This window comes from Galeopterus variegatus, unplaced genomic scaffold (genome assembly GCF_000696425.1).
Source record: "Galeopterus variegatus unplaced genomic scaffold, G_variegatus-3.0.2 Scaffold59, whole genome shotgun sequence".
NCBI classification, from domain to species: Eukaryota; Metazoa; Chordata; class Mammalia; order Dermoptera; family Cynocephalidae; genus Galeopterus; species Galeopterus variegatus.
This window is the reverse complement of record NW_007726170.1, coordinates 441,895-465,583: the sequence shown is the minus strand read 5'-3', so window position 1 is coordinate 465,583 and position 23,689 is coordinate 441,895. Positions and strand designations below refer to the sequence as shown.

At 41.3% G+C, this 23,689-nt stretch overlaps 1 protein-coding gene across 2 annotated transcripts in view; it reads left to right on the top strand.

Annotated features, from left to right (window-relative positions):
- Nucleotides 1-23,689, top strand: part of MROH8 (maestro heat-like repeat family member 8) — a 56,844-nt gene that overhangs the window by 18,522 nt on the left and 14,633 nt on the right. The window contains exons 5-13 of one of the 2 annotated variants that reach the window (XM_008575431.1): nt 1,049-1,128; nt 2,403-2,547; nt 3,467-3,562; nt 4,698-4,802; nt 10,187-10,322; nt 12,857-12,975; nt 14,027-14,179; nt 16,410-16,570; nt 21,292-21,427. In XM_008575431.1, coding sequence (XP_008573653.1) covers nt 1,049-1,128; nt 2,403-2,547; nt 3,467-3,562; nt 4,698-4,802; nt 10,187-10,322; nt 12,857-12,975; nt 14,027-14,179; nt 16,410-16,570; nt 21,292-21,427 — 1,131 coding nt within the window. Of the gene's footprint in view, nt 1-1,048; nt 1,129-2,402; nt 2,548-3,466; nt 3,563-4,697; nt 4,803-10,186; nt 10,323-12,856; nt 12,976-14,026; nt 14,180-16,409; nt 16,571-21,291; nt 21,440-23,689 lie in introns of those variants that run through there. The other variant, XM_008575438.1, reaches the window with a different exon arrangement.

Below are 23,689 nucleotides of genomic sequence, written 5' to 3'. Positions count from 1 at the left end.
CTAAGATCATCGTGAGGTCTTTTTGGTGGCAGATGAGAGAAATCCTCTAGAGGCAGCTGAAACAAAAGGGGAGATTTGGTCTAGGGATCACTGAGTGTTCTCTAGAACCCCATGACAGGAAGAGCAGCCTGCCCCAGGAAGGGAATGAATCTAGAAAATACGAAGTTTCCACATACTCGGAGAAAATTTTCTCTTGATCTCTTCTCTTTGCTCCTTTGTATGCATTTCCATTTCATTCTTTCTCTGTCCCCTTCTCTCTTCCAAAATTGGCTCTCTCTGTTACCTTGTCCACAAGGACCAGTGCTCCCAAATTTTAAAAAACTTTTCCTTTTAGAAGACCAGCCAGACTGAGATTGAAGCTCTTTGTCCCAATTACCAGATTCCTGAGAGAATTTAATTGACCGTGGTGTCTACTCCCGGACAAATAGCTGTGGCCAGTGGGACAGAATTATTTAGCAGAAACATGCCTGTGAGATGCCCATTCCTATGGGCTGGGGGCAATGCCCAGAGAAGCTGGATAGACAATCCAGTAAGATATCCACTACAACCATTTACATTTGCTCCTCACATCAAGTCGCTGAAATATGTCTCATTTCCCCCATACAGATAAGGAAACCCAGGCACAGGGAAGTCAACTAATACACTCAGGGTCCCACAATGAATGAGTGGACTGTATAGCTAGTCCCCAAGGACTATCTAGCTCCAAAGCCCTTGTTTTTCCTTCTCCATCCATCTGCACATTTTTCCAGCACAGCAAGGCAGCTTTCCCTCTGCCAATTTGTACTTTGGAAAGTTATTCCAATTTAATTTTTTAATTATTAAGTTAATTTTTTTTTTTATTAGTTGGTGACAGAGCCAGGGTCTGGGTTCTGGCTCCGAAGAGTATACACTAGTTCCACCACTGTGCAGCTGCCCATCCTGTGGTGCCAAAGAGTTGGGCAGGCTGAAGAGCCTGGTGTTCTTGCAGGCCATCCACAGCTCTGATCATCTCTGGCCTAATGAGTTGGTACATTCTCAACTCTCTAACATTCTTTCCTTTTCATTGCAGGTACTGGTGCAAGAGGAGCCCCTGCATTCTCTGTTTAGCCCTGTGCGCCAGGAGGTCTTTGTCACCATCACTGACCTCAGGTGACACTCACATGCCCCTTACATGTTGTATTAGCTCATTTGTGTTACTTATAATGGAATACCTGAAACAGGGTGATTTATAAAGAAATAAGTTCATTTCTTACAGTTTCAGAGTCTGGGAATTCCAAAGTCCAGGGAACACATCTGGTGAGGGCCTTGTTCTTGGTAGTGGCTCAGAGAGTCCATAGTGACACAGGCTATCACATGGCAAATGGGCTGAGTAAGAGAATGCCAACCTCCTCACTTTCTCTCCTTTTAAAGCCATCAGAGCCACACCCATTACCACCCATTAAACCATCAATGGATTAATCCATTCAGAAAGGTACAGTCCTCACAATCTAATCACCTCTTAAAGGCCCCACCTTTCAGTTACCACAATAGGATTTCCCATCCTCTTAACACTGTTACAACAGGGATTAAGTTTACAATACATGAACCTTTGGGGGACACATTTAACCCATAGCACATGTTCATACAGGGGTTTCTCATTCGGGGCTAATGCCAGAGCCAACTGACATGTTCCTTTTGTTTGTTTGTTTGTGGCTGGCTGATACAGTGATCTGAACCGTCAACCTTGATGTTATAACACTGCAGTCTAACCAACTGAGCTAATGGAACAGCCCTTGTTCCATATTTTCAACTTTTGAAAACTAATTAGATAGGGAAGGGGAAACCAAATCCATGTTTCTGTGTAAAAACTTTGATTTCATGTATGCTACCATCCATATCTGAAAGTCAGTATTGGAACCTCTTTGAAGTTCAGTTTTGTCTAAAGTACAATCAATGGAAAGTTACTCCCATATATGCTTCATGACAGTAGAGTTGTAAGGTCTAAGAAATTTGAAAGGGCTGCCTGCTGTTTACCTCTCTTGGAGTTTTGTACTGCAGTGATTAAACTGATTAAAGGTCCTGAGCAGTCCTGTAGTTAAAAAGTTTTTAACTTGATTCTACCCACCATTTCCCAAACTAACATTCAGCAGAACACACTTTGGAAAATTGTGGCTTACTATATGAGACTGCAGGAGACTTCCCTCTGTGGCTGAACTGGAGGAAAGCCTGGAAGAATATCACTCCAGTGACTTCTAGGGGGAAACTCTTCCTCTAATCTTTTGTGGTTTATCTAAACAGACAGTCAAGCCATGCCATTTATCTCTTCCATCAGAATGATACACTAATTAGTGTACACTTCCCTTTTTAGCTACTTTGATCCCTGCTTATCAATATCAGATCAAACTCTCTTCCTGGCTTGGTATTCCCAATCTGTCTTTTCTTAGTTACCAAGATGTCCATGTGCTGTTTGGCTCTGAAGATCGAGCTGACTTGTTCAGTCTTATCACCAGAAGTATAATCACTCTGCCCTCTGTAAAGACTCTTATCCACCTACAGGAAGTCATGCCAAGTGGACCCTACAACTCAGAGGTAACTCACACTTTGTTTTAGTAGCTTTCTATCCACGGGGTCAGCTGATCTTGACTTTTGAGAGTACCTTTGATTTTTTGAAACTAGCCAAAAAACATTTTTTTAAATGAATGAAATAGGTGGTTAAATAAGATAATAGCTTTTTTTCTTCTTTATTTTGTCTTCTTTCATTTTCCCTTCATTCCTTCTTTCCTTCCTTTTCGCTTTAAAATAAGTATTTATTCACACATTCAACAGACATTTATTTAAGGGTCACCATGTGCTAAGCATTGTGACAGGCAACAGGACTACAGCAGCACACACTCTCATCCATGGAGCTTGTGTTTTAGTGCAGAGAGACAAACCACTGGTAAATAGAGATAATACGTACACTGGTAGTGTTACAAAAAAAACTAAAGCAGGGAAGGAGTACTGTGGTTGGGAGGCATGGGGGCTTTTTTACAGAGGGTGGTCAGGGCAAGCCCTCCTGATAGGTGATAGTTGAAGAAAGGGTGTGGAAGTGTCTGGAGGAGGAGAGTTCAGGCACAGGGAGGAGAAAGAAGTGCAAAGGCCCTGACCTTCCACTGTAGCTAGAAATCTGGCTGGTAAAGCAGTCATCAGAGGGGACTTTGTTCCTCTCTGTTTCAAGAAATAGGAAAGAATCACAACCCAACTTGAAAAGTATCTTGATGACCCTTAAGTGAGTCCCCAGATGTAGTTAGAATCAGTCAACTGTGATCCCAGTAATGTTGAGGTGTCCATTTAAAATGAAGATTTATTCTGTTTCACCTCATGCCACAAACTGTCTACCAGTACTTTTACGCTGGTTCTACAACTATGAGTAACATCTCAAGATAATGAGAAGAGCCTTAAAAGTGTACAGTGCTTGGGGAACTTCATGTGGGGTTAGGGGAGGGTATCACTGACCCTGTGTCTTCAGTGTCTCTACAGGCAGACATTTCAGGCATTCTCAAAAATGCTCCAGAGTTTGGTGGTGAAAGACCCACATTTGGAAAATCTTGACACCATTTTTGAGGTAAACAAGATATTAGGGGAAATGGGAAGCTAGTCTTATTTAACTGGTGAAAGTGGAAAAGAAAATGTGGGAGAATTAAGTTGTAGAAGACAACACAGTAGTTACGAGTATCAGCTGTCAGCTTTGAGTCAGAGACGGGTACAAATTCTAACTCTCTGCCAGTCACTGGTTATAAGTTCTGCTATAATTCTGCAAGGAATTTGCTTTCTGAGAGTCTCATTTCCTTACCTTTACATGGAGATAATAATTACTGTGAGTGTTGAATAAATGGCCTTTAATAAAGGTTTAAATGGTTGCTATGATTATTCCTTGAATTGTTATTTCTTACTAGCATAGAAGAATTTCAGTCAGTGACCAGGTGACAAAGTTAGCCTCATGAGTTAGAAAATAGGTAACTTCCTACTAGTTGGGACTCAGAGGTCATAAATGACCACATGTCCCCATCTGTACCTGTTCCAGTATATGCCATTCCATCATTATGGATTTACTTCATTCACTGCAGTTCAAGCATTTTGCTCTCTTGCCCTTTTTTAAGATGCAGATATCCCAGAATAGGAAAAACCCTTTAAGCTATTATTAGTCATTTGCACCTAAGTTCAGATGGGCATTTATCCTTGCCTTAACTGACCTTAACATTATTTTTCACTTTTCTTCTATTAACACACTAGCCAGATTGGGTTTCATTGGTCCAGTTGTACCTTGTACTTTCCTGCCTTGGCAGCTTAGTTCAAGCCGTTTCTTCTACCCAAAATGCCACCTTCTTTATAAACTCCTAATCGCGGATATTGTCTTCTCCACGAATCCTTCCCTGACCAAGTAGATGCAATTTCCCCATCCTCAGAGGTCTTTAATAGCACATTATTAATCTAATTTCTTTCCAAATCAGATTTGAAAGGTTTAAAAACATGCAGAAGAATAGAATAATTAATTGAAGAAGTTGGGATGAAGGGAAAATAAGTCTAGAAAATAAAATACCACTTTCATTTCCAACACAAACTCATTCATCATTTAGTAAAATATTTTGAGACATAGTGGTAACATGGGACTTCTTTCTCTACATTTTCTTCCAAAGACAATTAAAGTCTTATTCCAAATCTTCCTGATAAACCATTTAGCCTCTCTTTATTTCTCACAGCACATGGAACCCTGGTTACAGTCAGTCAAAGACCATGAGCGGGAACGGGCCACGGCCAGCATGGCTCAAGTTCTGAAGTGCTTATCCAGGTATCTCAACTTGAAGGTGAGCACCCTTCAGTTCAGAGGAAGACAGATCCAAAGACTATTACCCTTCCTATTTATGACTCCCCCACAGTTATGCTTTAATATCACAGCACTTAGCATTATTTATATATCTACCCCTCTCCTAAAATATGAGCAGTTTGAGGCCAGGTACTATGTTTATTAATCTTGGCACCCCCATTGCTTAGCACAACAACCAGAACATAGTAATAGAGGAAATGTTTTTGAATGAATAAGTAAATGTAATCTGAAAATTCCTGAGAGCCTACAGTGGCCTAGTCTCTCTGCAGTGTTGCATTTGAAGAAATTAAGTCCAGAAGTCAAGTGCAAGTAAATCAACAAATATCTCTCAGCATCTCAAAGAGCATGGTACTACGGTACCTCTTTTTATTACTTATTTATTTTTTTATAAGTTTATTAATTTTTTTTTCATTCTGAGATGTTGTTGCAGAGTAGTTGGAGGGGAGGAGGAAGGAGAAAGGGGAAGGAAAATAGGGTGGGATAAGGAGGCAGGAGCGGGGGGCATGGCATGGTTGAGGCCCATGGCACCCCTCTCATTCCTGCAGGGGAGACCAAGGGCTTCCAGCGGTGGCTTGGTGGTTGTCACTAGGGTGGTTGTGGGTGTTGGAGGGCATGGCCCAGGCCTGAGGCCCCCAATGGCCCCATCTCAGGAGCCTGGGGCACTTCCTGCAGCAGCCTGGTGGTTGTCGCTGTGCTGGTTAGGGATGTCAGAGGGTGTGGCTGAGGCCCACATCCCTCTCCCCACTGCCTGGCTTGGGAGCCCAGGGTGCTTCTGGTTCCTTCTAGGTTTTATAGGCATTCCTTGGTCATGTGAGACCTTTACTAGTTAATATCAAACTTTGTCTCTGATCTGTTGGTATTTTGTTTTTTCTTTCAGTTCTGTGTTGGATTATTTGCTGTTCCCACCACTTAAATTCTGGACTGGAACTAATTTGTTGTCCTTTGCTTACTTCTAAAATGGGGGAACTTCCTGAAGAGATCAGCACTTGGGCCCTGTGGTTGAGCTAAATTGCTGCTTTGCTGCTGATTCCCTGGGGAAGGCTTTTTGTGCAGCTCAGGTTTTAATTGTTGACTTCCAGGTCTTGTGAATTCTGGTACACCTGGATTGTGTGAATATTCTGGTCTGGACCTGAGTCTTTTCAGCAAACTGAACCCCCTTCAGTTCTGTATTCCCAACCAGTCTCCACTGAGTGGTCCTGTGCTGATTGGGAGGCAGATCAGCCGTCCATGCTGTGCCCCAGTGTTACCCTGGTGGCCCGTCTCCCCCACCACCCACACTCCAAACACTTCCCATGGGGCAGGCTGTGTGCTCACCAGCCTCTGAGTGGCTCCTTTTTTCAGTTGTCATGGCTCCTTATTCCTGTGTAGGTCCACGGGAAGCCTGTTAGTGGTCGTGCTGGCCTGACGGCCACCAAGGTCCTCTTCTTCCCTGCCACATCCAAGCAAAACTCCATCTGAAGGGCACAGCTGCAGCTTTTGCCAGCTCTTGCTCTGTGTACTCACCAGAGCTAGGCTTGAAGCAGCCGGGATTCGAAATGGAATGGTGGAAGCGATCCTTTCTTTCTCTCATCATGGCTTCTCCTGCCTTCATGAAATCCATAGGTCTCTCCTCCTCTTCCCCTGAGCTCTAGCAGCCCCAGCTTGGCTGTCATTGCTTTTTGATAGTTGTAAATTGGTTGATTTGTGGGAGAGAGTAACGCTGGGGACCGTCTATTCCACCATCTTGACCAGCAACTTGGTACCTCTTTTTAAATCCTCACATTTCTCTCTTTCTATCTCATACTTGTCAGTTCTGAATCTTCTTTATGATATCTCTTTTTTAAAATCCCCTCATTTCTCATTTCTCCAAGTTAAAATTATCCTTCCTGGATCTTTTTTCATCCGCAGATCCCTCTTTCCTCTTCCTTGAGCAGGTCTTCTAGCCACTGGAGCTTCTCCTGTTCTCCATCTGTCATTTCTCCGGTCTGCATAATAAGCCTGGGAATTGAAAGAGAAGTTGGTAGGGTTGGAATACTAGGTCCTTATGCCAGAATTTTCCTTAGACAATTTGTCCTTGATACAGATGTTCGAACAGTCTTGTTTCAAAGGACTACATTCCACTAGCTTTCTTATTTCTCACATTGGAAATATACCCAAACTTTCCACCTCCTTGTTGAAGTAAGTTCCACTGCTCAAACTATGCTACTTCCTTTTTTCTCTTTAGTGAATGAAAGCAAATAAATTCTGGCCGTCACTGACTACTGCACTATTCTGATAACAATAACGCATTGGTCTTCCTTCTGCATTCCTTAACCTCTAATTTTGACTGCAGATTAAAGAAGAAAAGAGTTTCAAATTAATCCCTCCTATATACATAACCTCTCACAAGGCCCTGGAGACCTTCCTTAGCATTTTCTTTACTAGAGAGAGTTGCTAATATAGGGGTGTGTAACCTGGGTGCTATCGGGGTCTGTGAACATCCAGAAATTTTGTACAGATTTTGGTGTGGTGCAGTCTTCTGGACTTTTCTGAAGAAGGTCCACAGCTTTTCTTAAATCAACTTTATTGGGGTATAATTTGTATACAGTGAAATCCACCTGATTTAAGTGTACAGTTTAATGAGCTTTGGCAAATTTATATTCTCTTGGTCCCTTACTTTTTTTCATATCTCAAAGGAACCTAAATAATAAAGAATAACGATAAAGAATTTTTTTTTTTTTTTTTTGTCTTTTGTCTTTTTTCCGTGTCCGGCAACGGATCGCAACCCTCAGTGTTGCCCCCGTACCGGACCGGGGACCGGCAACGGGATTGCAAACCTCGGTGTTGCTCCCGCGCCTCGCTCAGCCAGTGAGCGGGAACCGGCCTATACGTGGGATCCGAACCCTCGGGCGGGAGCGCTGCCGGGCCGGCCCCAACGATAAAGAATTTTTAAAAAGAATGTTAGAGAAGCACTTGGTGTTGGACTAGGAGACTAATTCCCCAGTAGCATTTTTTTGTCTATTAAAAGTTTGGTTTTTTAAATGTTATTAATATGCACAAATATGCTCATTATGGAATATTTTAAAACATTTTAAAGTAGAAGGAAAAAAATTATTAGTTTCTTGTCATTCAGAGACAGCCGCTGTTAACATTTTTATTTATTCCTTCTAAATACTTTTTTGTGCATGGGTGTGTTCACATGGGGGCTTCCATTTCCAATTTGTTCTCTACATGTAGCCAGAGTTGTCTTCTAAGACCCAGGTCATTCTTTTGCTTTTGTTTTGTTTTGTTTTATTGTTTATTTGTTTTTCCTCTTTGTGTTTTCTTTATTTTTTTCTTTTTTTATTCCCCATGTCACTCTTTTGATCCAGTGTTTTCCAGCTGTTCTTAGAACACAAGGTCGTGTATGATCTAGCTCCTGCCTGCTTCTATACACACCCTGACTTACTACCCTCCAGCCACAATGACCTCCTTTCCATTCCTTACCACATAAAGCTCCTCTTGCCTCATGGCCTTTGCACTCACTGCTTCCTCTTCTTGGAGTGACCTTCCCCAGCTCTTCACATAGTAGCTAACCCCAACTCATTCTGTAGTGCTCAGTTCAAATGTCTCCACCTCAAAACCCAACTCGTTCTGTAGTGCTCAGTTCAAATGTCTCCACCTCAAAACCCAACTCGTTCTGTAGTGCTTAGTTCAAATGTCTCCACCTCAAAAACCACAGATAGATCTACTCTTACTGTCTATCAAATCACTCTTTTTCCTTCCTAGGGCTTCTTAACATCAGAGGTTAACTAGTTTGATTGTTTCTTTATTAATTTTACTATCTTTTTATGTTTGTTTTGTTCACCACAGTATCTCCAGTGCCTGGCAGAGAATCTGCCAAACTGGTCAATGCTCAATTAAATATTTATTGAATAAATGTAAATCAGCTTATGTCCTTCTCTGCTCAAAACCTTCTAATGGCTTCCTATCTCACTCAGAATAAAATCCTAAATCCTTACAGTATTCTGTAAGTTGCTACACCATCTGGCCCCTTCCTTCTTCATCCACCTCTGATTTTTTTTCTCTCATTTACTTTCCTCCAGCCAACTGAGCATACTTATTGCTCTTCAGAAACACCACACACCCTCCTCTCAGTCCTTTGCACTTGCTGTTCGGTCTGCCTGGAATATTCTTCTCCCAGACATCTATATGACTCAATCCCTTATTTCAATATTAGTGAGGTCTTCCCTGATCATTATAAAACAACAATTCCTGTTCCTTTCCCCTGCATTTTTCTTCATTATAACATTTATCACCATTTGATATGTAATAAATTTTACTTATTTATCTTGATTGTTTTATATTTCCCCAACTAGATTATCACCTCCAGAAGCAGGGATGTTCTTTTTTGTTCACTGCATATATTCCAGTGTCAGTCATAGTTCCTGGCTTCCAGTTGAGACTGTGTTTGTTGATTTACTGAATGAATGAAGGTTGTATCAGTGAATTAAAGATGTTACACAGCTTCATGTAAGTGTTGCTGTGTTTACTATAAATAGGTTGTAGATGCTATTGTTCACAAAATTTCTGTGTCTTGTTTCGAGGAGCTATAGAAGAAATTTCTTTCTCCTCAATCCTAGGAAAAGTTGTGCTTTCTCTGCGTGGCTGTTTGCTTGTTATCTTATGAACAGTGTGAATCATATTATACAGACACTGTGCGCCTCTGCGTTAGCCATGAGAAAGTTCAGAGACTAGCTCTGTGGCCTGCCTTGAGCAAATGATGATTATGCATTTCTGCATGCTTACCAAATTCTTTACTTCATTTATCTTTTCTACCTTAGTTTTTTAATTTGTCTGATTTTCTCCACTATTTAAGTTATATTTCTTTTTCTGGTATGGTTGGTTTTTACCAGCTACCGTAAGTCAGGATTTGGGGTTTTTTTCCCATATGTCAGGATATCAATAAATAAAATTTTTAAATAGTATTAAATGCTACATCTCAGCTTTGCATCCAGCTTTCTCACTTAGAGAATAGTATATTACCAGCATTATAAATTCCTTGGAGAATTGATTTGTGATAGTTGTAGTCATAGAGTGGCTGTACCATAATTCGTTTTACTGTTAGTGTGCATTATTTCCAAAATATGGTCTTTAAGGAGTTCTAGAATGAACATTTTTATGCACAAAGGTTTTTATCTTTCAGTTCATTTACTTAAGTTAGAATTTGCCCTACATAATACCATCTGCTGGATATATTATATCTACAAAGGTTGAATGTTAACCTCACAGAGATCCAAGGGCTGAATGTGACTCTTGCACTTCTCTTGAGTTGGGAGTAAAAGTGGGATTACTTCTGAATAACTCAAATCTAAGCCCCTAAATGCACTTGTATTCTGATGGCATTTTTTTTTCCTTCTTAATTAGCTTCCACTGCAGTTCCAAAGACTTGGACACCTAGTGGCTCTGATGGCACTGCTGTGTGGGGACCCACTGAAGGAGGTAGCCGAGGAGGCGGCAGAGGGCATGCACTTCCTGCTGCACATCACCTTCAGGCTGAAGTGTAAGGCAGTGCTGAAGGCAGCGAGGCCTGAGTAAATTCTCTAGCACAACATAAGCACCAGCCCTCCTTGTGCACTTACTCCCCATATTCTAGAAAGACTTTTTAGAGTAGTTCATGAAAAGAAATGCACACAGTTCATAGGCAGAGATGAAGCAACGCTGACTTAATAATTAGATTCCTGCCATTCGATCAGACCCATCAGCGTCAGCCATCTGCATGTCCATGAAGTTGCTAAATGTGTAGCCCTGTGGACAAGCCAGAGTGATTAGTTTGGTCAGAAGTAGGAGAGGTTCTTGCTATCATTTAGGCCTTCATTCATTTATTTATCCCATAAATTTTTTTTTTTTTCCTTTTTGTCTTTGTTCGTGTCCGGCAACGGATCGCAACCCTCAGTGTCGCGCCCGTACCGGACCGGGACCGGCAACGGGATCGCAACCCTCGGTGTTGCTCCCACACCTCGCTCAGCCAGTGAGCGGGAACCGGTCTGTATGTGGGATCCGAACCCTCGGCAGGAGCGCCACCGCGCTCCCAAGCGGTGCACTGTAGCAGTGCGCCACCGGGCCGGCCCCTATCCCATAAATGTTTATTTAGCACTTACTTGGGATCCAGCAGTAACCAGAACACTAGTGGTCCCAATCCTCATATTACAGACAGTCTAGTGAGGCATTCAGACAATCACACAATTAGCAAATATCTCTGTTATTATAAACAAAGATAAATGCTAAAAAGGGAAACTGCAGGGGCCATGAATAAGAAATCTAGTTGTGGGGTTCAGAAAAGGCCTCTCTGGGCCGGCCCGGTGGCGCACTGGATAGTGCGCCGCTTGGGAAGCGCGGCGGCGCTCCCGTCCGAGGGTTCGGATCCCATATACAGACCGGTTCCCGCTCACTGGCTGAGCGAGGCACGGGAGCAACACCGAGGCTTGCGATCCCGTTGCCGGTCCCCGGTCCGGTACGGGGGCAACACTGAGGGTTGCGATCCGTTGCCAGACATGGAAAAAAGACAAAAAAAAAAAAAAGAAAAGGCCTCTCTGAAGGTAATCTGAAGAATAAAGAGCAATTAGGCAGGTGACAAGGTAAGAAGTGCATATTAGGGCCGGCCCAGTGGGGCACTGCTATAGTGCGCCGCTTGGGAAGCGCGGCGGCGCTCCCGCCGAGGGTTCGGATCCCACATACAGACCGGTTCCCGCTCACTGGCTGAGCGAGGCGCGGGAGCAACACCGAGGGTTGCGATCCCGTTGCCGGTCCCGGTCCGGTGCGGGGGCGACACTGAGGGTTGCGATCCGTTGCCGGACACGGATAAAGACAAAAAGGAAAAAAAAAAAGAAGTGCATATTAGGCAGAGGGAGCAGCATGAGCCCGGACCCTCTGCAGGTGTGAGCTTTAGGAGTTTGAAAGATAGAGGGAGGGCCAGTTGGTCAAGGAATAGAATCATTGACTCTCCCAGGTAGAAGGGACGTTAGAAGATATCTCACCCAGCATCCCCCAGTGTTCAATCTCAGTCTACTCTGTTCTCACCAAGCAGTTGGTATATATGGGCTTGCTCGTCCCATGAATAAGGAAGCTCCATAGTTCCCAAGGCAGCTGTCTCATCTTTGTGCAGCTCTGAGTTTGAGCATTGTCTATCAACATATACAGAAAAGGAAATATAGTTGATCATTCATTCAACAAATACATTTGAAGCACTTATTGTTCTAGAGATGCATCAGTAACCACGACAGAAAAGGTCTTTCCCCCAGGGAGCTTATATTCTAGTTGGAGAAACAGTATCCTCAACCAAGGGCCCAAAGACTTCCCATAGATGAATTTCCAATGAATATGAGGTCACAACAAAACATGAGAAGAACAAGGCATTACAAGAAGTGTTGGCAGACTGAATAATCAGCAAAGCTAGACACATAAAGAGTTCTGATATTGGAATTATCGGACACAGCATAAAATGGGGCAATTTTTTGTAGGGACCTAGCTTCACAGAGAGACCCCTCAAAATTCCTCACCAATGGGAAGTGAGGTAGCATGTCTTGGTTGTACTCATGAATTGCTCAAAAGCTCTGCTCTTACAAAAAAGACCTTTTTGGGCCGGCCCGGTGGCGCACTGCTACAGTGCGCTGCTTGGGAGCACGGTAGCGTGCTCCCGCCGAGGGTTCGGATCCCACATACAGACCGGTTCCCGCTCACTGGCTGAGCGAGGTGCGGGCGCAACACCGAGGGTTGCAATCCCGTTGCCGGTCCCGGTCCGGTACGGGGGCAACACTGAGGGTTGCGATCCGTTGCCGGACACGAAAAAAGACAAAAAGGAAAAAAAAAAGACCTTTTGCTTTTAGCACTTTTTATGTATTGCTCTGCAAGAAAGGAGAAAGAAATCAGCCTTCAGATTAACATGCACTTCCTTCCCCAGGCATTTTCGTTCAAGTAAAAAAGACAAGAAGAGTGAGATCTTGGGATCTACTTTAAAACTGGTGGTCAACCAGCCTTGTAAAATGAAGAAGAAAGAAATAAACCAGAAAGAATTAATATTTTGTATTTTCTTCTCAGATATTACTCATGACGAGGAAAATCACCAAAGCTTGAGAAGAGCATTGAAAAAATGTCGAGAACTTCTAGAGCTCTACAGTATTAAACAGTTTTACAGTCATCCCTTCAAAATTGCCCAGGTAATCAGATGGCTAAAATTATAAAAACACACAGCTTGAAATATTGGCAAAGATGGGGAAGGAACCAGAGGTCTCATACATTTGTTCATGAAAATGTAAAATGGTAATATGAAAATAAACATACAAGATTGCCCAGGGAATGTGCTGTCTAAACATTCTGTAGTTTGGAGACAAGGCACCATGTTCATGACTTACTCACGTTGTCCTCTTAGTTTAGTGGTTTAGGTCAACCTGTCAATGAGGCCAATATCATGATTTGGATTTCTGTTCAGACTAGTTCTGCTTCCACTGATTGCCAGTCTCTTGCAATGTAAACCCTTGTCACAAAAAAAGAGCTACAAGATAGTAGGGTTGATCCAAGGAGACGTACGCTTTTTAATTAATGTAGTTATTCATTATTCAACAAATGTTTATGCATGTAATAGGTACCAGACATGTTAGGAATTAGGGGAAAAAAGAGAAAACCTACAGATCTTAGTCATGTAGGGTCAAAGATATCAGGTAATTTAAACTGCACATCAGTTTTCTCATTTGTACGATGAAGATCTGTAGAAATTTGGTAACAATTGTTGTAAGAGTTAAAAGAGATATTGTATGGAAAATGCTTTGCTTAATGCCTGGCACGTAGTGAGTGCCCAGTAAATTTTACTTAGTATAATCATATGAAAGACTTTATACACTGCCAAGTGCTGTGAGAAGTAGAACAGCACATTCTTTTAATATGCTGTCTCCTGACAAGGCATTTTATGCCTGAGACCCTGTCAGCTGTATAACGTTAGGCCCTTTCCTTTAGTCCTACTATGATAAAAGTATGACTCTGAGGATCTTATAATGAAGCTTCTAAAAGTTGGGGCTATACAAGGCCATGCACAGACCCTAGCAGTGGACATTTGGGTTGCTTCCAGTTTTTCACTTTTGTAAACAAGATTGAAATAAGCAGCCTTGTACATCTTCTACATTTCTCTGATTGTTAACTTAGAATCTACCTCTTGCAGGGCTCTTTCTGTCATATCATATTTCTCAGAAATTCATTATTCCTAAATCATTTCAGGTCTTTGAAGTTTTTCTCAATTCAAATGAGCTCTACCAGTTTGTAATGACTACATTGGATGGCCTGAAATATTTGAAACATCCCTGCACCCAGATATCAGCAGGAAAATTACTGATAACATTGGTGAAAAATGCAGAGTCCCGATTTGAGAAGGTAAAATCTCAGTAGCAATTTCCTGGATATGAAATACCAGCAAGACCTCTCTACTCCTGCAGCTGCTGAGATCTCTTTTGCTGCTCCTGTTCAGCTGAGAACAACTACTGATGGGGACAGGGTAAAGCCTTAGTCCACTTGGTCACAAGCGCTCATCCATTCAATAGGCATATTCTAAACAACCAGTGTGTACTCAACTAAGGAGGGAGATTTTTAAAATGTAAGATGTGGTCCATACTTTCCACAAGAATAGAGATTTTCTGGGGAAATATAATTAACACATATGAGAACGGTTACTTCAATTTAGATACTCATTCTGATAAATGAAAGGTGTAAAGACATTAAAAAGAAAAAAAAAGCTATAAGTGACCCTAGAAGGAGTAAGACTTGGAAAGCTTAAAATCAAGAGAATTTGGGCCGGCCCGGTGGCGCATGCTACAGTGCACCGCTTGGGAGCGCGGCAGCGCGCTCCCGCCGAGGGTTCGGATCCCACATACAGACCGGTTCCCACTCACTGGCTGAGCGAAGTGCGGGTGCAACACCGAGGGTTGCGATCCCGTGGCCGGTCCGGTCCAGTACGGGTGTGACACTGAGGGTTGCGATCTGTTGCCGGACAAGAAAAAAGGAAAAAAAAAAAAATCAAGAGAATTTATCTAAATCTATCTAAAATTGATACATTAAGAATAATACAAAAGGGGCCGGCCCATGGCTCACTTGGGAGAGCATGGTGCTGACAACACCAAGTCAAGGGTTAAGATCCCCTTACTGGTCATCTTTTTTTAAAAAAAAAGAAATAATACAAAAGAAATAACAATATAATTATATCATTTAGAAATACAGGACATACTGAAAGAGATAAACGGAATGAAAATATTTGTCTATGGAGAGTGGACCTGGGGGATAGGGAGAAGAGAGCTTTGAAATACTGCTAGACTATTTAAATTGTGTGCATGGTGTACTCTGATAAAAATTAAATGTAATTTTAAAATGATGAGAACCCATTTCTTAACCTATTAAAATAGGAAAGATGCAAATTAGAACAGTGTGGTGAGATGCATGGTGAGATGGGCACTTGCATCCATTGGTTGCTTTCAGCAGAAAAAAGACCAACTGTGAGAAGCTTAACCAAAGGATTTATTATCTCATATAATAAGGAGTCTGGATGTAGACAATCCAGGCTTGGTTCAGTGATTCAATAGTGTTATCAAAGACCCAGAGGCTTTTTCACCTTTCTGCTTTACCTGTTCACATGTCATAAGGTAGTTGCAGCAGTTTCAGACTTTATGAGCAGATAAGACTGTGTCCAGAAAGAAAAAAGATGTTGCTTTCCTTTTGTCCCTTTAATCAGGGAAGAAAATCTACCCCAAAAGCCCCCAGTAGATTTTCCCTCACGTTTTATTGGCCAGAATTTCATCACCAGCCCATCCTTAAACTGGTTTCTGACAACTGGTTGTCATTTTATATAAGGTTGTTGAGGACAGCCTCTCTGAGAAGCTGACATTTCCACAGAAACCTGAAGCCCTGAGTCTATGGGTGGGAAGAGTAGTCCAGACAGGGAATGGACAGTGATTTCTATTTCCTTTACCTGAACCTGATAGACATCTCCAGGAGGAAGGAGGGTAACGACTCCTCTGCCATTCTCAGAGTCGAAGTGGGAAAAAACCCAGCTTCCTTGCAACACTTTTATTAGCTTGTCTTATTGTTAAATTAATACATAATCATTGAGGAAAAATTAGAAAAAATATATAAGCAAAAAAGTATATCTAGTATCCCATCACTATTAACATCTTTGCATGTACATCCTTCCAAATCCTTTTATATGCATATACATACATACAGATATATTTAAGGTAGTTTTGATCATAAACTTTTAAAAATAACAAACATTTATTTAAAAGTCATCCCCGGGCCGGCCCGGTGGCGCACTGCTACAGTGCACCGCTTGGGAAGCACGGCGGCGCTCCCACCGAGGGTTTGGATCCCACATACAGACCGGCCGCTCACTGGCTGAGCAAGGTGTGGGAGCAACACCGAGGGCTGCGATCCCGTTGCCAGTCCCGGTCCGGTATGGGCGCAACACTGAGGGTTGCGATCCGTTGCCGGTCATGAAAAAAGACAAAAAAAAAAAAAAAGTCATCCCCTAGGACCTTTTTAGAATGGCTACAATATCCTCAGTAACCATCAGTGTTCCACAGGATTAAGGTCTTAGTGATTTCTTTTTCCTTTTCAGGTACCTGAAATTATGGGAGTTATTTGTGCCAGGCTATCCACAATCAGCCAGTCTAGCATCCGCCAACAAGTCATAAACACTGTGAGTTTGTTTATCTCCAGGCCCAAGTACACAGATATAGTGCTCAGCCATCTTCTGTGTCATCCAATACCATACGACAGGTAACAGAACCCTGCACAGCCTCTGGATTAAGTGGGGGTATGTGACACAGCTCCAAGTATTGTGGAATATGGTTGCCTTCAAAAATGTAATGATTCTCTTGTAGAGGACATATGATATAAATGCCTTTCATATAAAACAGAATATAATGCATAAACATAAGGAAACAATCCAACAAATCCAGAATGAAGAACATTCTATAAGCTAATTAGACTGGACTCTTCAAAAAAGTTAATGTCATGAAAAAAAAATGGTGGTAGTGGCACTGTTGTAGATAAAAAGACTCTAAAGAGACATAACCAAATGCAATGTGACTTTGATTGGATCCTGAATCAAAAACAAAAGCTATAAAAGAAAATTTGGCATAAATTTTAATATGGACTCTATACTAGATTATTAAGTTAATTTTCTTAGGTGTGAAATGATACTATGGTTATGTAGAAGGATGTCCGTATTCTTAGGAGATAGATACTGAAGTTATCTACTAGTGAAGTGTCATAATATGTACAACTCCCCTGCAGAATGATTTTGCCCAAAAATAAGTAAATAAATAAACATGTGCATAAAAAAGAAAGTGTGTATATATATATACACACTTATAATCAGGGTAAATAAATAAACGTGCATAAAAAAGAAAGTGTCTATATTATATATACATAAAGAAGAGTAGAATCATAGAAAGAAACAAACAAGATGCTTTTTTTAAGGTGAGTGATTTTCACATTTGGAGGCACCCTGGAAGTTCCAGGAGATGCCTGTGGGAGGGCAGTTATGCTTCAGGCAGGAATTCCAGGCCCCATCCCAGTTTAACCTGAGCAGCACCTCTTTTTATCTGCTTTGTCTATTGTGATTCTGGAAAAGATTTCTCTGCTTTAAACTGTTTCTCACATAATGTCTAAGTGTAGTGCTGTTGTTCTCTGAACTTAGACATTCTATCACTAAATAAAATATGGAGGACTTTTACCTATCCATAGAAAAAAATAAGTTAACATAGTTTTTTAAAAAAATATTCTTACTTTTATATATTTTTCTGCTAAATCACTCTAAATCTTTGATCCTTGCTACAGCTTATCTGCAGTAGATTCTTGTGTAAAATAAATCCAAGTACAAAATATTAAACATGTTTAGTTATTTTAAATATAACTTTAGGGGCCGGCCCGGTGGCGCACTGGAGAGTGCGCCGCTTGGGAGTGTGGCGGTGCTCCCGCCGAGGGTTCAGATCCCATGTGGAGACTGGTTCCCGCTCACTGGCTGAGCGCGGTGCGGGCGCAACACCGAGGGTTGCAATCCCGTTGCTGGTCCCCGGTACAGGCGCGACACCGAGGGTTGCAATCCCGTTACCGGTCAGTAAAAAAGACAAAAAGGAAAAAAAAAATATATATATATATATATAACTTTAGCATTATTCTATTGTTTGTATTTGTTCTACATCTTGGAAGACTTTGAGAACTACTGCTTTATAGCATATGAAAACTGAGGAATTATTTAGAAATGGAAATGACTTAGTCAGGAAACTTCATTCTGATTATATTTTTGGTCATTTACCTGACATTCATCAGTTGGTTTACATATAGATTGGGGTGATTATACTTAGGAGTCTGTTCAAATCATCAGCTATGTGCACGGTGCTGTTAGGCACTGGAAAAATGAACAGCATATGGACTCTGCCCTCCAGCAACACAGTCTGGTAGCAGAAACAGATGGATAACATAGGATTTCAAAGCAAAGTAAGGGGTTCTGTGGAAGTCCCTAGAAGGGGACTTAATTAGATGAGGGATCAGGGAAGGATTTCTAAAAGCTTGACTGTCCCCAAGTTGAGTTTTGTGGTATGAATCAGCCAAGTGGAAGATGGAGTAATAAGGGAGTGTAAAAGACATTCCAGACAGAAGGAATAGCAAAAATAAATACAAGGAGGTATGCAACAGCTTGATGAATGCTGAGAGCCAGATGCAGATCAGAATGGCTGGAGAGAAAAGTGGATAGTAATAAGTGGTCAGACTTGAGAGATCTTTTTGAAGTGATGGAAATGTTCTAAAATTGGATTGTGGTGATAGTTGCACAACTTTGTAAATTTACTAAAAGTCAGTGAATTGTACAGTTAAAACAGGTGATCTTTATGGTAGTAAATTATACCTCAATAAAGATGTTTTTAAAAAGTAATCAGAAATTAGATAGCAGAGATAGATTGAGACCAATTTAGAACCAGGATAATGGACTTTATACTATGGGAGATGGGGAGCCATTGAAGAACTTTAGTTAAGGGACTGATATAATCCGATGTACATTTTTAGTGTGACTCTGTTGGAGATGGATTAGAGGCTGTGCTCAGACAGGAGGCAAGGCAAGCACTTAAGCAGTTGCATTTGTTCAGGCAAAAGATGACAAGGCCCTGGATTAGGGCAGTGGCTTCAGAGATGGAGAGGAGGCGAGAGAGTAAAGAAACAGGAGCATCTGTAGGCAGGTGTTGGTTGAATGGGAGAGGAATGGCAGGGTAGAAGGCATTCAGGCTAGTTCTCAGGTTTTGGGCTTTGGAGGCCAAGATGACTGCGATGCCATTTACTGAAACAGAAATTACACTACATTTTCACCACTACTGTGTCTCTGTGAGACATGAAATGCTTTGGGAAACTCAATTCACTGGTGTAGGTCCAGACAAAAAAGCACATACATATATGACATACCATCCGCTATGCAATTGGTGCAGTGCTCTGTTTCCTAGTAGACTGCCAGGACAGCCAAGACATTCTTTCTCTTTCCGTTCCATAAGGAGGCTACAGCACAGTATTTATTCTCAAAGATATATCCTCAAAGTTCCTAGTGCAGTGTTTGTTGAAGTGTTGTCTGAGAAACACTGCATCAGAATCCCCTATGGAATTTGTTAAAAATGTATCTTCCGAGAACCTACCACAGACCTACTATATTAGTCAAGACTCTTAGTCGGAAGTAGCAGAAACCGAGCTCAAACTAGCTAAGGAATTGTATAGGCTTATATTACTGGGAAGTCCAAGGGTCTTCATGTATGGAATCCAGAGATTCAGTTTATTTCATCAGGTTTTCATCCACCTCTCTTCATCTCTCAGTTGGGCTTGCACTAAAGGTGGCAAAGATGGCCACCATCAGCTCAGAACTGCAGTGGGAAATGAAGTGTCTTCTTTTAGCCCTGACAAGCATCCTGGCAGGATTCTGATTAGCCGGGCCTCGAGTCAGCTCCCACCAAACTATACAGACCAAATAGGATTATGAAGGATCTTGAAAGGGCAGTTTCCCAATGGGATGAAGGGCAAACAAAAACCATGTCACATCTGCAGAATCAGTATCACTGGGGGTGAGACATTTTCCATATTTTTAACAAACTCTCCAGATGATTTTTTTCACTCTAAAATTTGTGAGTCATTGGCTTAAAGGCTGTGTGCTTTCCTAATCTAGATGCATTCTCAGGACACTTAGAAATGTGCAGGAAACCAAAAGCATTTTGCAAAACTTCTTTCACAATAAGTAGCTTCTCAGAGTACTTCATTTACTGTCTCAGGAATTCAGGGAATACCAAGGGTAAGTAAACAGGTATTTCTTAATGTCATTCAGGGTGAATGTTCATATTCTGCCATCTCACTATTTCCCCAGCTCTGAGCCTCTTCAACATACCACTTTGCCTTTCTGCCCTTCCTTTTAGGACTTTCTTACTTTGTTTTTTTCACAGATTAGAGTTACTAGGGTAGGGAGTAAAGTGTCAGCATAGTCTCTAAGCCTCTTAATTTTTAGAGTGATTCTCATGCAGATAGTTAGAAGACCACATTTTAAAAAACACTGATTCTAGCTCACAAAGATGCCTAGGCAAAGTCTGAAAATAAGAGAATGGATTAGAAGCACGAATAACTCCCAATCTTCCCCCTACCCTAAGGCTCCTCCATAATGCTTATGTAACTCGCAGGCCCTATATTTGAGCCAATGATAGAAAGAGAAGTTATTACATGTTATTTTTCTTTAAGAAGAGATCTCTTCTAAGTAAGATCAAAGCTTTATTTAAGAGCTTGACATTAGCCAAAATTTGAGCACTGTACACTGGATTGAATAAATGTGTCTTGAATTCCTCTATCAGGCACTGTGCTAGGCCCTTAGGGATTCAAAGAAGAAGATCCAGACATAATCCCTTCCTTCACAGGGAACAGATGCACATGAACATAGAAAACTGGCAATAGCACATATAGGATTGGCCACTTCCATAAAGAAGAAATTTTTTAAATGTTATGCGAGAGACATGGTAAAGAAGCAGCAAACGCTTCACAGAGGACGTGACATTGCAGCTGGACCTTGAAGAGTTTGGTGGGCAGAAAAGAGTTTTAGAAATGGACTTCCAGTTTAAGAAAATGACATAAGCAAAGGTGTAGGTCTTCAAAGTCTGTGGTTTGCTTGGTAAAGGCAAAAGGTCTGGGGTGGCTAAGCACAGAATATGTAACAGGGAAGTTGTGGGACCGAAATGTTAAGTTAGGACCAGTTTATGAAAGGCCATGAAGTTCATGCTGAGGCAGTGGGTACTTAATTCAGTAAAACTTTGGGAGTTACTGTTATGAAATCAGAGAGTAAGTCTTTTGATATCCTGAAGAACTGAGCAGAGACTAATACCTCTTATAGACTGGATTCCAAACAAATTCTAGGAAGGTTGTGGCCATGGTAGGCCTTGGGATAAGCCATTCTCCTGAACACTCTTACTCTTTGGGATTTCTAGGCATCTAGCTGAGTTATGGAGAACACTGGAAGTGGAGCTGCCCAACACAACCTGGATTCTGTGGAGGCTCCTGAGGAAGCTACAGAAATGCCATAATATGCCCATTCAGGAGAAGATGGCCTATGTGGCTGTTGCTGTAAGCCCCTAAGCTCTGCCCCTCTCACTTCATGCTCCACTCCTAGCATGACTGACCCACCATCCCATCTGGAGAGTGTTCCTGTTGGTCCCTCTCAAAGTTTGCTTCTGTCATCCACTTATAAATCTACAATTTCTCTACGGAGGGATTAACATGGAGGGAGCTGGGGGGAGTGAAGGAATCAGTATGGTTTAATATGTTTTAAACATTGCTTCCCTCATCATTTAAAAAAATATTTATCACCATAATTAAAGAATAATACAAACTCATGAAAAAATTTTTTCAAATAAGGTAGAAGTGTATAGTTTTTTGGTTTTGTTTTTTCTTTTTTCTTTTTTTTTAAAAAGTGTACAAAATAGAAAGCAAAAGTTCTCTTGAGCAGGGGTTGGCAGTCTTTTTCTGTAAAGGATCAGATGGTAAGTATTTTAGGCTTTGCAGGCCACATATAGTCTATGTCACATATTCCTTGGATTTTTTTTAAACAATCTTTTATTTTTTATTTATTTATTTATTTATTTTTTTGTCTTTTGTCTTTTTCCGTGTCCGGCAACGGATCACAACCCTCAGTGTTGCCCCCGCACCGGACCGGGGACCGGCAACGGGATTGCAACCCCCGGTGTTGCCCCCACGCCTCGCTCAGCCAGTGAGCGGGAACCGGTCCGCACGTGGGATCTGAACCCTCGGGCGGGAGCGCCGCCGCCCTTCCCAAGCGGCGCACTATCCAGTGCGCCACCGGGCCGGCCCCTTAAACAATCTTTTAAAAAAATGTAGAAACCTTTCTTAGCTCATGTCTGTACCATCTTCCTAAAAATGAACTTTCTAGAAATATTTATACATATATAAACTTTTTATATATACATATTTGGCATACTTTTTTTTTCTATATTTTTCCTTTCCAACAGACTTTATTTTTTAGAGTAGTTTTAGGTTCACAGCAAAATAGAGCAGAAAGTATTGAATTCTCATAGGTCCCCCACCTCTATACACACACAGCCACCCCACGATCAACGTACATACTTTTTACTTTAATCTATTTTGTCCCGTACCAGTTTATGGTTCAGCTTTCTCTGGTCTAAGTTATTCTCATACTTTTTTTCTTCTTTCAAATTATTTCGACATCTCTAATCTGCTATTATCTTCTGTCCTATTCTTTCTGTTCTTATGGGCTGATGCATTTTTTAAAATCTCTGTAATGAAATGTGCAGTTTTAGGAGTTAGGGCAAATAAAGGTATGTATTCAGCCTTGTTAGTCTATAAAATTGTATATATACTAAGAGGATGACACTGTATATACTGTTTGATGACCTGCTTTTTTTATTTAACATTATATGAACTACTTTTCATAACAGTATATAGCATGGGGCTCTCTGTTATCCTTTTTATGACTGCATAATAATTTATTTTCAATTACTTTTTAAAAATAGGTCCTACATGATACAGACTCATTATTAGTTACCAAGTTTCCTGTTAAGTGGAAATTTTGACAGTTTTTTAGTTTTGCCATTAAAATAATGCTGCAGCAAACTTAATCATGCATACATAAATGTTGTAATATGTACCCAATTATTTTCTTTGGATAAAGTCCATTGAAGGGGAAATTCTAGGTCAAACAGTGGGTGTATTTAAAGTTTGGATACATGTTCCCTGATTATTCTCTAGAATGTTGTCCTTCCTTCTGTTGTGGTAAGGGTACTCATTGTCCACACTCTTGCCATGCTGGCTGCACCAATCTTCATTGTTGCCTCACTGATAGGTGAAAAAGGAACATGTTATTTTCATTATAATCTTGCCATTGGTAAGGTTGAATATTTGTATATATTTTTAATTGACTGTTTATATTTCTTCTTTTGTGACTTGTCTGCTCATGTCTAGTACACCAGTACTTCTCAAATTTCACATGCACACAAACCACAATCACCTGGGGATCTTATTAAAATGTAGAGTTTGATGCAGAAGCTCTCGGGTGGGGACCTGAGATTCTCCATTTCTAACCATCCCAGGTAATGCCAGAGCTGCTGGTGTGGGGCCTATACTTTGAGTAGCGAGCCTTTACATTTTTTCTTACTGATATGTAAAAGCGTTGTATATATTAAGAATGACACGTTGAGGGCCGGCCCGTGGCTCACTCGGTAGAGTGCGGTGCTGATAACACCAAGGCCCCATGTTCGGATCGCACATAGGGATGGCCGGTTCGCTCACTGGCTGAGCGTGGTGCTGACAACACCAAGTCAAGGGTTAAGATCCCCTTACCGGTCATCTTTT